Raw genomic sequence first — 14,723 nt, forward strand, 5'->3', positions numbered from 1 at the left:
ATTGGACCACTGGATTCAATGCTACAAGATCCTTGTCCATTAGAATATGGACTAGGAAGAAGCCAATTTCAGTACAAGGCTTTAGCGGAGGAATGGTGATTAATCAGGAAAGCAATGGAGTTTGATTCAGTAGATGCTCTAAAAGCTACAAGATAAATTTTCAGTCCTTTGACAATTCCTGACTTAAACATCACTCTTCTATTACCAGCCTTAACTTGTGGCAGCACTCTTGCTTCCAAGTCAAAGTCAAAATGTTGTGGCTTCAAGCCCTACCCAAGATGCTTAAGCCCTTAATCTAGGTTGACACTTGAATGCAAACTGAGAAGGTGCTGAATTGTCAGCAGTGTCTTCTTTCTGTTACAATATTAAATCTTGATCCTGGCCTCTTGTTCAGATGCATGTTAATGATCCCCAGAGCATTATTCAAAACGGAGCAGGGATGTCCTCCAGAACAAAGCCTTGCATAAAACTAAAGCCTGGGGACATCTAGTTATTCACATGGCTACAGAAAGCAAGGCATGGAGAGTCAGTTTTGGTGCATTTGTGTATGGTGGATGAACAGATGAGGAAAAACAGTCACATTAAAGAGAAGGCAATTAAAATAAAAAGGAAAGGTTAGAATTAAAAAAGAGGAAGAGAAGAACAAAAAATAATGCCAGCATACAAAATACGCCTGAATAACTTTCCCTTTCAAGGCGATCATTTTATTGCACATATCAACATTTACTTCAGCATTTAAAACTCCATTCAATTTTGCCTGTCTGGTCATTAACCTTTCTTTCTAATGCAGGCTTCATCGACTTACTGCTCTTCCTGGTTTTCAAAAGCTTTACCGAAGACTTTAAAACTTAATTTGAGAAACCACTCAATTGACCAATATGTGTTTGTACCAATTTGTACAGGTATGTTAACCAAGACGAATGTGCCAACTCTTTACTACTACACCCAACTATAGCAAAGATTTTTTTATCCCAAAACTTTTTAACTTAATTACTCAAAATGATAAAGCGGCTTTCTAGACTAGGAAGTACACAGTCACTGTAATGAGAAAGACTATCAGCACTAAGCTGACCAAACCAACAGAGGCAAACTTATAATCATGAATACTAGTGACAATCATCAAGGAAAAGCAAAAAATAAAGCAGTGAAGATGCTTCAACATTTTCAGATCTTTCACCGTTAGGTGCTCAACAATTTGCATCCCACCCCAAAGCAGGACCTACCTGCAATAACTGGCCTGGGTGTAAGGATCCAAGGAATGGAGATGTGTGGCAATAAACTGTCTCACCATATTTACAGTCTGGTGCACCTGGATCCTTGCCTGGTTTCTATAATGGAATAGTTACAATCCAACAGTGTAAGTGGCACATGCAGTGGACTCAAGACTTCAAACACAAACATTTGAACATAAATTGAAATGTAATCTGTCACATTTAATCAAAGATTAGTTTTTGTTTGTACAGTCATTTGGACCATGAATGTTTGTCAATTATAGAATTGATAGGCTCAATACTTATTTGTAGTTTTAAAATCTTTACTGTAAAATATTTATTTAGAAAAGTTCAACTCACCCGCTTGTAATAGTTTTTAATTTTGGTTGCCATGCCGACTTGCATCATAAGTGGTGGATATTCTTCACTGTACTCGGCAAGAATGAGGTCACCATCTTTGCCTGTCAGATCCTGAGGAGTTCGCATGAAGAACATTTCACCACCACCGGAGGCTTGACGCTCTTGTTCACGCATCTAAGAGTAAAAACATATATTGGTCATCACCCTAGTCAACTCTGCTGTACACAAGAACACAATATTATGCACAATGGAGAAAAACTCAAGGTAATTAAGCCACTGAATTGGTGCTACAAGCTCCTTTCACCGTCTATTGTTGTGTCACCTTCCATCAAAAGCTCAGACTAACTCCATCTTTGGCTTGATTTATATCTCTATTCCTCAACAGATCTTGCAATAAAAATCTATTCATTTCCATTCTGAGAAAACCCCGGTCCACTCATTATGGACCAGGCAGTTATTTCCATGAGGCAATACAGGAGAAATTTTATGCATTAACTACATTCATCAACATAAAACTTCACCCACTGTGCCTTAGCTCATCTATTTAATTTGACATAACCGTTTTGATTGGTCTGATTTTCCCTTACTTTGCTTTGATAGCATATCTCTTTTTTCAGCAATAGTATGTAGAAATAAAATTTGTTGCAAAAGCACACAAAAACAAACAATGCTGCATGTGTCAGAGAAAGACGTTTGGTGATTCTCTTTACATCACTCAAATATATTCAGGAATTTATTTAATAAGCCAGCTACAAGAGTAGGCTCCCCAAAATCTGTCTCTCAGCATCATGAGATGCTGAAAGGCAAAGGAGGCGCTGGACCAGCAATACCCTATCCTTCAATCACTTGGGCAGCAGGCTGTCTCTACACAAACATCTCATCTATAAAGACATATTAAACATCAGCCTAAGGGCTTTGGCCTTGATAGGATTGTAAATCTCCTAAATTCGTCTGTTCACAGAAAGATAATCAGTTAAAAACAAAAAACTGCGGATGCTAGAAATCCAAAACAAAAACAGAATTACCTAGAAAAACTCAGCAGGTCTGGCAGCATCGGCGGAGAAGAAAAGAGTTGTCCTGGAAACAATGGCTTGATGTTCAGTGGTGGGGTCATGGTTCAGGGAGAGGTAGGAGGAAGTGTCTGCTAGTTGACGCTCAGCCTCTGCGAGGTAGAAGTCAGTGCGCCAGACAACAATAGCACCACCCTTGTCAGCGGGTTTGATGACAATGTTGGGGTTGGACCTGAGAGAACGGAGTGCAGTAAGTTCAGGGAGAGACAGATTAGAATGGGTGAGAGGAGCAGAGAAATTGAGATGACTAATGTCGCGCCAACAGTTCTCAATGAAAAGATCAAGAGAAGATAAGAATCCAGAGGGAGGGGTCCAGGTGGAGAGAGAATATTGGAGGTGGGTAAAAGGATCCTGTTGAACAGGGAGAGGACTCCTGCCCAAAGAAGTGAGCACGGAGACGAAGACGGCGGAAGAAGAGTTCAGCATTGTGCCGAGCCCGAAATTCATTGAGATGAGGGCGTAAGGGTATGAAACTAAGTCCTTTGCTGAGCACTGAACGTTCAGCGGCAGAGAGGGGAAGGTCAGGGGGTATAGTGAATACACGGCCGGGGCTGGGATTGGAAGATGGGGTGGGGACGGAGGGACAGGCAGGGGTGGAGGGTCCTAGATGGGTGTTGGTGTCGATGAGTTGTTGGAGCGATAATCAGTACCCGCCGAAGCCATTGAATATAAAGTAATAGAAAGTGAGTGTGAAATCCTCTTGAAACCTTCTGTGGACCCCCTGTTGAGAACCCCTGATGTGAATTAAGGTGGTTTCTCTGTGTTCATTTGTACACATGCACTGATTACGGTTTGGTATTCAAGTTCCCCTACACATCTTTTTGTGGTTCCACTCTGTCTCTTATCTTTTCCTTTCTCTTCTGGTTTCAGGTGTCACTCACAATAAGAGGTTGTGGTGGAAGAATTAATCCAGGATGATCTTTTGGTTCAAGCTGGTTTATTTTTAAGACAACCCCTCAGCGCTACTAACCTCCAAATAGCCTCCAGACAAAGTGTTCCAGTTGCATCTTTTTATTCTATTTAGATAGGATAATCAATGCCCATCATGTTTAACTAGCAATTGCTTTTAACAAGGTGATTGCCATATTAACATCAGGCAGGCACTCTCACATTCCCCCAACATTTTGTGCTATATTCCTCAGTCTTCAAACCCATTCAGTTTCTGCTGCTAACCCAGGCTAAGGTACCTGCTGGATGAGCCAATGTAGGTGTTTTCTGCCGTGTCTACCACAGTACCCACCAATGGTTTTCTCGGTGCAATAACAATAACTCCTAACCCCAAGTACCAGCATAAAGCCCATCCCATCCACTCCAGAAGTAAAGCTCTTCAAATTTAACCCAGTCAGCTCTTCACTTCAGGCCTCCTGATGGGCCTCCTATAATAGCCCACTCTAGACTACCCTATCAAATTCTTTAGTCTTGCAAACAAGATCTTCTCCATCATTCAAATTTTGGATAATCTGTTGATATCATCACCCTATTTGAAATCTTGTTTACTGATGTTGACTCCTTCCTTCTCATTGAACTTGGCAGGTTCAGCTACTCGTCCCTCATGTTCTTTGTCCAAGTTGCCAAGACAGTGGTGTAACTCTCATCTCTATTTCTCATTTCAGCCTTTTCTAATATTTCTCTAACATTTTCTTGACACTTGAGTTAGACATTTGCTTGCCAAATGTTCAGTAAATTAATGCAACTATTCAGAAACATATCAACAAAACCTTTTGTTTCTAACGATATGCAAGATAAATCTGTGAATTTTAGGAATTTGAAACTTATAGATTACAAATATAGCTAAATGCCTCTGAGGAGGATGAAGTGATCTGCCACAATGTGTATGTGAACATGCCAGAGTTCATCAAATTTTTGCATAAATTATATAAAATTTGGAAATAAATCCCATTGAAAAATAAAGTTAGCTGTTCAGAGCTAGTTCCAGCTAGTTGCTGGAGATTTTGGAGCCTGGCATGAGGAATATTACTGAACTAGCACTAAACAACGCTAATATTCTGTTTCTGAGTCACAGATTTCTATTTTAAGGAAATATATCGTAGGCCGGGATTGGGATTTCTACACATTTCTGCCAAAATCACATTCCTGCTCTTCATAAATGGATTCATGAAACTGTTACATGAAGTACTGAACAGGTCTTTCTTCCAAGAGAATTGTTTGAAGGCTGATACCATTCGTACTCAGACAGTACAAAAGTGTTGGATCACCTTTCATAGAATCATTGAGCACAGGAAGAGGTCAATTGGTCCAACATGCCTACATCAGCTCTTTGTTAAATTTTTACAGTTATTTTTTACGCAGAAAAAATACTTGTGCTATGATACACGGGGTCCATGGAATTGTTATAACATGGGAGGGGGACCTCAGAACCAAAATGATTGAGAATATCCGATTTACAAGAACAATACATACATTATTCATGACTGAATAAGATTTTTACCTTGGCTTTTTTTTTGATATGTTTCAGCAGTGGGTATACAGAATGAGGTCCTGGTTGTGACAAAGCTCCAAAAGAATACTTCTTCAGTGTTGGCCGGTGGGATTGCCGGAGTTTCATTGGGCCCATATGAGTTGGGAAAAATGGCTGCCGCAGTTCCACAGCAGGAATAGAGTGCTGCAACAAAAACCACAATTTAGACCAAGTTACCAGAAATAAGCACAATCTGATGTTATACACCATATACAATGCTCATTGATAAGAGCTTGACTTATAAACAAACTAGATTTGAAAGATATCAATCATCAACGCAAATCTGTAATAAAAGCAAAAATACTGCAGATGCTGAAAATCTGAAATAAAAACTGAAAATGCCGGAAAAACTCTGCTTCTCTCTCCATAGATGCTGCCAGACCTGATGAGTTAACGGTTCACGTTCAAATGACTCTTCTTCAGAGCTAAAGAGAAGTAGAAATGTGATGGATTTAATACCATTTAAGAGGGGATGGAGCAGGTGAAGCAAGATAGAAGGTATGGAATAGGTAGCAGCTAAGGAGAGATTGACAAAGATGCCATGGAGGCAAGACAAAGGAAGTGTTAAATGTAATGGTAAGGACTAAAGAAGGTGTTGATAGTGGCAGAATGTGTTAATAGCAGAACAAGGATGACCACTTTGTGAAAGAACAACAGAAATAAGTGACGGATGGCCCTGTGATGGTGGAGGGTGGGAGGAGGGGTTGTTGGGGAAAATGGGTTTCAAAAATATATGAATAACTAAATAAATAATGCAAATGTAAATAAATAAGAATCATTTTTTTTAAAAATTAGATTGACAAAGGAGTAGAGATGGAGGAGTACGCTCATGGTCTGGTTGTTGAACTGAATGTTAAGTCCAGAAGGCTGTGAAGTGCCTAATTGGAAGATGAGGTGCTGCTCCTCCAGTTTGCGTTGGGCTTCACAGGGACATTGCAGCAGGCCAAGGTCAGACATGTGGGCATGAGAGCAGAATGGTGAGTTGAAATGGCAAGCAACAGGAAGGTCTGGGTCATGCTTGTGGACTGAGCAAAGGTGTTCCACAAAGCAGTCACCCAGTCTGCATTTAGGAGACCGCATAGAGGAGACCGCATTGGGAGCAGCGAAAACAGTAGACCAAATTAAAGGGGGTGGACGGTGAGGAAGGAGGAAGTAAAAGGGAATGTTGCACCTTCTGTGCTTGCATGGAAAGGTGCCGTGGGGAGTGGATGAGTCCTCCCCCAGTTTAGCAGATCCCTTCACCGCCTCCAGTATTCTCCCTCGACCTGGACCACTCCCTCTGGCCTCTTACTTGCTCTTGATCTTTTCATTGAGAATCGTTGGCATGACATTGGCCATCTTAATTTCTCTGCTCCCCTCATCTACTCCAACCTGTCTCCTTCTTAACTTGCTGCACTCCGTTCTCTCAGGGCCAACCCTGACTTTGTTATCAAACCTGCCAACAAGGGTGGTGCTGTTGTTGTTTGGCATACTGACCTCTACCTTGAGAAGGTTGAGCGCCAACTCTCCGACCCTTCTTCTTACCTTCCCCCGGACCATGACCACCCCCCCCCCAACTGAACATCAAACCATTGTTTCCAGAACTGTCCTTGACCTCGCACCCTCTGGAGATCTTCCCTCCACAGCTTCCAATTTCAGTCTCCCAACCCGCACAGCACACTTCTACCTCCTTGCCAAAATCCACAAACAGGACTGTCCCGGTAGACCCACCGTGTCAGCCTGTTCCTGCCCCACGGAACGCATCACTTCCTATCTTGACTCCATTCTCTTGCCCCTTGTCCAATCTCTCCTACCTACATTCGCAATTCCACTGTTGCCTTACATCATATCAAAAATTTCCAGTTTCCTGGCCCTAACCACCTCCCCTTCACCAGGGACATCCAATCCCTCTACATCTCCATCCCCCAACAAGATGGTCGGGGGTCTCTCCACTTCTTCCTTGAACAGAGGCTCAGATAATCCCCATCCACCACCATGCTTCTCCGCTGAACTTGATCTCTCACTGAACAATTTCTCCTTTAACTTGTCTCACTTCCTCCATATAAAAGGTATGGCAATGGGTACTCATATGGGCCCCAGTTATGCCTGTCTTTTTGTGGGCAATGTGGAACATGCCTCGTTCCAGTCCTACTCAGGCCCCCTCCCATAACTCTTCTTTTGATACACTGATGCCCTCATCTGGACAAGGAAAAATTTATCAATTTTGCTTCCACTTTTCACCCCCTATCACCTTCAAATGGTCCATCGCCAACACTTCCCATCCCTTCCTTGATCTCTCTGTCTCCATTTCTGGTGATAGACTGTCTACCAATATTCATTACAAGTCCACTGGCTCCTACAGCTATCTCGACGACAACTCCTCACACCCTGCTTCCTGTAAAGACTCAATCCCATTCTCTCAGTTCCTCCGCCTCCATTGCATCTGTTCAGTTGATACCACCTTCCAAAACTGTACTTCTGTTATGTTTCTTTTTTCCTTAATCAAAGGCTACCCACCAACTGTGGTCAAGAGGACCCTCAATCATGTCCGACCCATCTCCCATACCTCTGCCCTCACGCCTTCCTCTCTCTCCCATGACCATGATAGGGTTCCCCTTGTCCTCACTTTTCACCCCATCAGCCTCTGCATTCAAATGATCATCCTCTGCCATTTCCACCAACTCCAGCATGATGCCACCACCAAACACATCTTCCCCTCACATCCTCTGTCAGCATTCTATAGAGACCGTTCCCTCCGTGACACCATGATCCACTCCTCCATCACCCCCAACTCCTCACCCCCTTCCCATGGCACCTTCCCATGCAATCGCAGCGGGTGCAACACCTGCCCTCTTACCTCCTCACCATCCAAGGCCCCAAACACTCCTTTCAGATGAAGCAGCACTTCACTTGCACCTCCTATAATTTGGTCTACCACATTTGCTGTTCTCAATGCAGTCTCCTCTACATTGGGGAGACTAAGTGCAGGTCAGGTGACTGTTTTTTGGAATACCTTCGCTCAGTCTGACCCAGACTTCCTGTCGCTTGCCACTTCAACACACCATTCTGCTATCATGCTCACATGTCTGTCCTTGGCCTGCTGTAACGTTCCAGTGAAGCCCAATGCAAACTGGAGGAGTGGCTCCTCATATTCCAATTAGGCACTTTATAGCCTTCCCCAGACTTAACATTCAGTTCAATAACTTCAGACCATGAACACTCTCCTCCATCTCTACTCCTTTTTCAATCCAATTATTTTTTATTTTAATTTTTATTTATTTATTCATTTATTTTTTAAAATCCTTCCCCAACCACCTGCCACCACCACCACCACCCCCCCCCACCTTGCAATAGGGCCATCTGTCACTTGTTTCTATGTTGTGCTTTCACAGAGTGCTTACCCTTGTTCTGCTGTTAACACATTTTGCCACTATCAGCACCTCCTTTATCCTTACCACAACTACAGTGTCCATGACATTTTTTGTAAATCTCTCCTTAGCTCCCACCCATCCCTGACCTTTGATCTTGCTCCACCCCTTCTTAAGCAGTATAAAATCCATCACAATTCTACTGCTCTTTAGCTCTGAAGAGTCTTACGGGCTCAAAACATTAACTCTGCTTCTCTCTACACAGAAGCTGCTGGACCTGCTGAGTTTTCCCAGCATTTTCTATTTTGGTGTCAATGAATATCTGTTCTTTTTGAAAGGCTAATACCATACGAGACATATAACAGTCTTCAGGTATTTACCTCACTTTTCAAGCAGCTAATAAATATTTCTCACCAAGAGCCTTGCTTCATCCTTTACTTCCATTATCATAGCGATATTTCTGGAAATAAAGGATGAAATGAGGATAGCCTCTCTCCACTTCTATGCTAAGCAACTTCTCATTCTTAGTATTTCAATCTTCATCTCAGTTCCTCTTGATCTCTCCTGAACTCATTGCTCACCTGTGCTCCCTAAACTTCTCTTTACATACAAACTCTCCCACCCTTATTCACAGCCAACTCCTCAACCTTGTCATTTCACGTAGCATTTCTACTCCCTGGGTCTTCAACACAGGCAAGGCCATCTCTGGCCACTTCCGCATATCTCTTACCACTCAAATTACCCTACTCACTTCCAACACCATCACCCCCTCCATGCACCCTGGAAAAATGTTCTCTAATTTACTTAAATCTGCCCCTTTCAATGTCCCAAATACTTAGCCTTTGGACCATACTGGTTACAGAGCTTTTGCAAGCATTAATCTGCACAAACATTCTCTTATCTCCATCTTTAATCCACTTGTCTAAAATAAAACTTTCCTCCCACCATGATCTCGGCATTTGCCCCTTCAAATCTATGGAGAAAAAATCTGAGTGCATTTGGTGCACAACTGGTTTGACCATCCATCACCAGATCTAACTGGACCATATAAAGCAATATCAGGTTTCACTCTCTTCTGCTGAAGTTCTCTAGTACTCAAGGATCGTCTGGAATAAAGATAACATCCAGCTGTTTTCAGCACTAACATCTTTCTCCTTATCCATTCTTCCCCATCCCCTCCACCCTTACCAGTAACATGTGCAAAGTACTCATGGAGTTCTTTGTTACCAAGATTAAGACCATCCATTTGGCTTTTGTCTTTGCCACATTCCCCTCCGGACCATTCTGTCCTTGCAAACTGACACCTCATCTCTGATGTCTCTTTCTTCTCCAAGGGCCTTGAAAGTGTGGTAAACTCCAACATCTGTGCACATCATTCCCATAACTTACTATCTGAATCTTTACAATCAGATTTCCACCTGTCACAGCATCATTACCTCTGGAGAACTCCAAAGGATCCATCCTTGACCTCTACCTCTTCCTCATCTACAGCTGTCCTTTGGCAACATCATCCTCAGGCATTTGGTCAGCTTCCTACTGTTTGTAAATGATGCCCACCTTAATCACTTCTCTCAACTTTTTGTGCTCAAGTTCCTCCATATCACAGTAACCTTCTCCATCCCAACAACCAAACTCTCATCCCCCACCCTGGAACTCCCCACTTCCTACAACTTGAGTCCTTTCTTCAGCTCCCTACAATTGGCAGATATGCCCATCAGTTGCCTAGGTCCCCTGCTCTGGAATTGCCTGCCAATGCCCCTTTACCTATTCACCTCCCTGTCTTCCTTGAAGTCCCTCCTTAAAACCAGCCTCTTTGACCAAGCTTCAGTCACCATTCATAGCATCTCCTTCTTTGGCTCAGCATTCACTCCTTTTTGATTATGCTTCCAAGAAATATCTTGGCGCTTTTTTCTATGTTATAGGTGCTATATAAATGCACAGTATTATTCTTGTTGAGTGGAAACTAACCTGTCCCAGTGCCTTATCAGTTTTCTCCCTCTCTTCAACTGTTTTACTTCTCCATATAAAGTCCCTCTATTACCCAGATATCTTGTTTGTTGGATAAACAATAATACCACTTTCTTCCTTTGTGGCAAGCGGTGAGCTCATTTGAAGATTCTCCTTAAGCTGATCTTCTACAAAATCTTGATCTTGGGAAAATAGAAATCATAGAAATTACAGCACAAAAGGAGGCCATTTAGTCCATAAAACCCATGTCAATGCTAGTTCAACTAGAACTATCTACTCTAATTTTTCAGCTTTTCTCTCATATCACTCCATATTCTTACTTTTCAAACACATAGCAATTTGCTTTAGAGAGATGTTCATACTTCACAACTTTATCAGTGTTTACCATTACTGAGATTTCTTTTAACCTCTCTTCCCTTAGCCTCTGCACAGTGACCCTTGTTGATTTCAACCTGAACCTACCTATAACCCTTTGCAGCCTGTACCCTCCTCATAGTTTATTTTCCCATCTAACTTCAATACATTACACTTGACCCCTTCACCTAAGACATTATGACAATGTGGTAAATAGCTGAGGCCCTAGCACTGATACTTGCGACACCACACTAGTAACAGCCCCCCAACCCGAAAATGACCCATTTATTCCTACTCTGTTTTCAGACCATTAACCATAAAATCATAGAATGGTTGCCACACAGGAGGCCATTTTGCCCATTGTGTCTGTGCCAGCTCTCCACAAAAGCAACTCGGCCAGCCCCACTCCACTGCCTTTTCCCCATAAACCTGAAAAATTTTCTCTTTAGATTTCTTTTTTGATTTATTCTTTCATGGCATGCGGGCGTTACTAGCAAGGCCTCAACCCTAAACATCAATTTGCTGCTCATCCCTAATTGCCCCTGAACTGAGTGGCTTGATAGGTCATCTCGAAGGCCACAACCACACTTCCGGAGGTCTGGAGTCACATGTAGGCCAAGCCAGCTAAGGATGGCAGATTTCCTCCCCTAAAGGGCATTAGTGAACCAGATGGATTTTTACAATAATCGATGATAGTTGTCGTGGTCAGCATTACTGAGAATAGCTTTATAGTCCAGATTTCTTAACTGATTTGAAATTCTACCAGCTGCTGTGTAGGACTTGAACCCGTGTCCCCAGAACATTAGCCTAGGCCTCTGGATTGCTAGTTCAGTGACATTACCTAGGCGCCATCATCTCCCCATAAATTTATCAAATTCCCTTTTGAAAGCCATAATTGAATGTGCCTCACCACACTCTCAGGCAGTCCATCCCAGATTCTAACCGCTCACTGCATAAAAAAAATGTTCCTTATGTCGCATTCAGTTCTTTTGCCATTCAACTTAAATTGATGCCCCCTGGTTCAAGATCCTTCTGCCAACTGGAACAGTTTCTCCCTATCCACTCTGTATAGACACCTCATGATTTTGAATGCCTCTATCAAACTTCTTCTCAACGTTCCCTTTTCTAAGATCAACAGTCCCAACTTCTCCTAACAATCCTCATTACGAGAGTACCTCATCAGTGAAACCAATCCAGCATTTTCTGTTTTTATTTCAGATTTCCAGCATCACCAGTAATTTGCTTTCTTCATACCTTCCTTATTTTTGTACTCTATGCTGTATTATAAAGTCCAGCATTCCATATGATTTATTAACTACTTTCTCAACTTGCCTTGCAACCTTCAATGAGTTGTGCACATATATCCCCAGTTGTAGTGGTAGGCATCCTTCCATTTCAAGAAACAATGGACTGCGCCCATCTCAGGAAATAATGGACTGCGCCCAGGCCATATGTCACTTCTGGTCTGAACATTGTTTGTTGTGGCTGTAGCAGCCGACAGTGAGTGGCTTCCCTTACACAGAAGGCACAGATAAAAAGCAGTGGTCCAAGGTCAACTGATGCTTTATCCCTCTGTCAGGCTCTCTTCTGCCATCTGGTTATTTCTTTTGTCCTCTTCTACTTTTTCCATACCTTTCCTGACTCCTTGTCTCCAGGCACTTCTGTCAGCAACAAGGACTTCCCATGCATCCACTCCAATACCAGTAACCAATCAGCATATACATACCCCAATGCTCCATCCATGTTGATATATTACCCGCAACCCTATGAGCCCTTACCTTGTGCAGCAACCTTTCAGGTGGCACCTTACCAAATGCCTTTTGAAGATCTAGATATTATTAAGAACATAAGAAATAGGAGGAGTGGGCCAAATGGCCCCTCAAGCTTTCTCTGTCGTTCAATATAATGACAGCTGATCATTTGCCTCAATTCCACTTTCCCACCACTCTATATATCTTTGCAGTCTCTTTGTGCATTCCTCATAGCTTACATTCCTAGCTTTGTATCATCAGCAAACACAATTCTATTACTTCTGGCCGCTTCATCTAAGTCATTAACATAGATTATAAACACCTCAGGTTCCAGCACTCATCCTTGTGACATTTCACTGGTTGCAGTCTGTCAACTTGAAAATTCCCTGTCTATCTCTACTCTCGGTTTCCTGTTTGTTAACAATCCTCCGTTCATGCTAATCCACCAACTCCACGAGCCCTTATCTTGTGAATTAATTTTTTGTGTGGCAACTTGCTGAATATTTTTTTGAAATCAAAGTATACTACATCTACATCTATACTTTGATTTCAAAAAAATATTCAGAAAGTTGCCACACAAAAAATTAATTCACAAGATAAGGGCTCGTGGAGTTGGTGGATTAGCATGAACGGAGGATTGTTAACAAACAGGAAACCGAGAGTAGAGATAGATAGGGAATTTTCAACTTGACAGACTGCAACCAGTGAAATGTCACAAGGATGAGTGCTAGAACCTGAGGTGTTTATAATCTACTGGTTTCCTTTTCTCCAACCCTACTAGTTAAACCCTCAAAAGCTCTAACAGATTTGTCAAACATGATCTCCCTTTCCTCAAAACCATATTGACTTTGTCTGATCATACTATGATTTTCAAGGTGCCCTGTTACCACTTCCTAAAAAATAAGATTCCAGTATTTTCCCAACCAGTGACGGCAGTCCCCTGTTATCTCTCGCCGTCCTTATTTGAACAGTGGTGTTACATTCACAACCTTTACTAATACAGATTAGCTTAAGTCCTTCACTCTTATTAACCTCTTAGGTATCCTCTATTTCTGGAATGTAATTTGTGCCTTCAACCGTGAAGACATACAAAATATTTGTTTAAGGTTTCTACTATTTCCTTATTCCCCATTACAATTTCTCCTGGCTCAGCCTCTAGGGGATGCACATTTACTTTCGCTATTCTCTTCTTTTTTATATACTCTTACAATTTGCTTTTATATTTCTTGTTAGCTTACTCATATTCCATTTTTCCACTCTTGATCAATTTTTCAGTCACCCTTCGCTGGCTTCCAAAACTCTTCCACTTGTCAGGGTATGCTCTTGTTGAGGCAAATGATCAGCTGTCATTATACTGAACGACAGAGAAAGCTTGCGGGGCCATTTGGCCCACTCCTCCAATTTCTTACGTTCTTATTTATATCTAGATCTTCAAAAGGCATTCGGTAAGGTGCCACCTGAAAGGTTGCTGCACAAGGTAACATTATAATCTTTTAATAGTATCCTTAACCTCTTTAGTCACAGTTGGATCACTTTTCCCTTGGAATTATATCTCTCAAAGGAATCTAGACTCATCAAGAATTATTAAATGTTTCTTTAAAGGTTTGTTGTTGCTCATCAATTGTCATACCTTTTAATCTAATTTCCCATCTCACCCCTCATACCTTTCCAATTGGTTTTATGTTCACCACTCTAGCTTCAGATGGATGTATATCACTTTCAAATTCAATTTGAAATTCTATCATATTATGATCACTCCTTTATAGAATCCTTTACTATGAGGTTACTAATTAACCCTGCCTCATTACACAAAACAAAGCTAAAATAACCTCTTCCCTGGTTGGTTCCATTCCATATCGTTCTAGAAAATAGTCCCAAATGTATTCAATAAACTCATCCTGAAAATTACTTTTGCCGATTTGATTTGTCTAGTCTATATGAAGATTAAAGGTCCTCCACAATTATTGCACTGCCTTTTGTTACAAACTCCTCTTATTTCTTGATTATACTCTGTCCAACAGCACAGCTACTGTAAAGGTCCTAAAAACTAGATCCACTTTTTCGGCCCTTGTTATTTCTTATCTCCACTGTTCTTACATGATCCTTTGTTCCTTTGTTGTAACGGCAACTCCCTTCCTTTCCCATTTTATTTTTTTTTTTCAAAACATCAAGTGCCCTTGAAT

General features: G+C 41.8%; 1 protein-coding gene across 7 annotated transcripts in view; it reads right to left on the reverse strand.

Annotated features, from left to right (window-relative positions):
* The window catches only part of taf1 (TAF1 RNA polymerase II, TATA box binding protein (TBP)-associated factor), a 153,306-nt gene that overhangs the window by 78,358 nt on the left and 60,225 nt on the right, over positions 1–14,723 (reverse strand). For all 7 annotated transcript variants that reach the window (XM_041195085.1, XM_041195088.1, XM_041195087.1 and 4 more), the window contains 3 exons: positions 5,091–5,264; positions 1,572–1,745; positions 1,224–1,328 (listed from right to left, as the gene is read on the reverse strand). In XM_041195085.1, coding sequence (XP_041051019.1) covers positions 1,224–1,328; positions 1,572–1,745; positions 5,091–5,264 — 453 coding nt within the window. The remainder of the gene's footprint in view (positions 1–1,223; positions 1,329–1,571; positions 1,746–5,090; positions 5,265–14,723) is intronic.

Source organism: Carcharodon carcharias, chromosome 9, assembly GCF_017639515.1.
Source record: "Carcharodon carcharias isolate sCarCar2 chromosome 9, sCarCar2.pri, whole genome shotgun sequence".
Lineage (NCBI taxonomy): Eukaryota > Metazoa > Chordata > Chondrichthyes > Lamniformes > Lamnidae > Carcharodon > Carcharodon carcharias.